This window comes from Penaeus monodon, chromosome 29 (assembly GCF_015228065.2).
Source record: "Penaeus monodon isolate SGIC_2016 chromosome 29, NSTDA_Pmon_1, whole genome shotgun sequence".
NCBI classification, from domain to species: Eukaryota; Metazoa; Arthropoda; class Malacostraca; order Decapoda; family Penaeidae; genus Penaeus; species Penaeus monodon.
Window position 1 is genome coordinate 33,981,765 of NC_051414.1, and position 491 is coordinate 33,982,255.

The 491-nt window shown below is 50.1% G+C and overlaps 1 protein-coding gene across 1 annotated transcript in view; it reads left to right on the plus strand.

Moving 5' to 3' along the window:
* Positions 1–6: 6 nt before the first annotated feature.
* Positions 7–491, plus strand: part of LOC119591693 — a gene marked incomplete in the record, with an annotated part of 1,399 nt that continues 914 nt past the window's right edge. Inside the window, 1 exon segment of the mRNA XM_037940441.1 lies at positions 7–491. Within this exon segment, the coding sequence (XP_037796369.1) occupies positions 195–491 (297 nt within the window).

Here is a 491-nt window from a genome sequence, read left to right on the forward strand (position 1 = left end):
GCAAGATGGAAACATTATGAAGCCACAACAAAGCACACGAGGATTTGTTCCCAAGGGAGCACTAGTTACACACATGTGCAGCCTCTCTCCAGCAGCTCTGATCCGATTAGCTTTTCTGCTGTGTTAAAATTAATGGTATTGTACAGTGTTGAGTGTACAGACAGTGGGTTAAGATCTGTAAGAACGAGAGTATCATGCCAATTACGCTTAAAAGTCGACTCTATTGTCAAGTCATATCAAAAGGAGACGTGAAAACGGTAGACGAATCCGCGGCTCTGGGGAGGTCCTTCTCTGGCTCGCTAAGGAGGTCCTTCTCTGGCTCGCTAAGGAGGTCCTTCTCTGGCTCTAGAAAGGCCCTTCTCTGGCTCGCTAAGGAGGTCCTTCTCTGGCTCGCAAAGGTCCTGCTTTGGCTCGCTAAGGAGGTCCTGCTTTGGCTCTGGCCTACAGGCCTTTGGGGACGAGTCGGAAGGAACTTTTGCAACGAGTGCGCG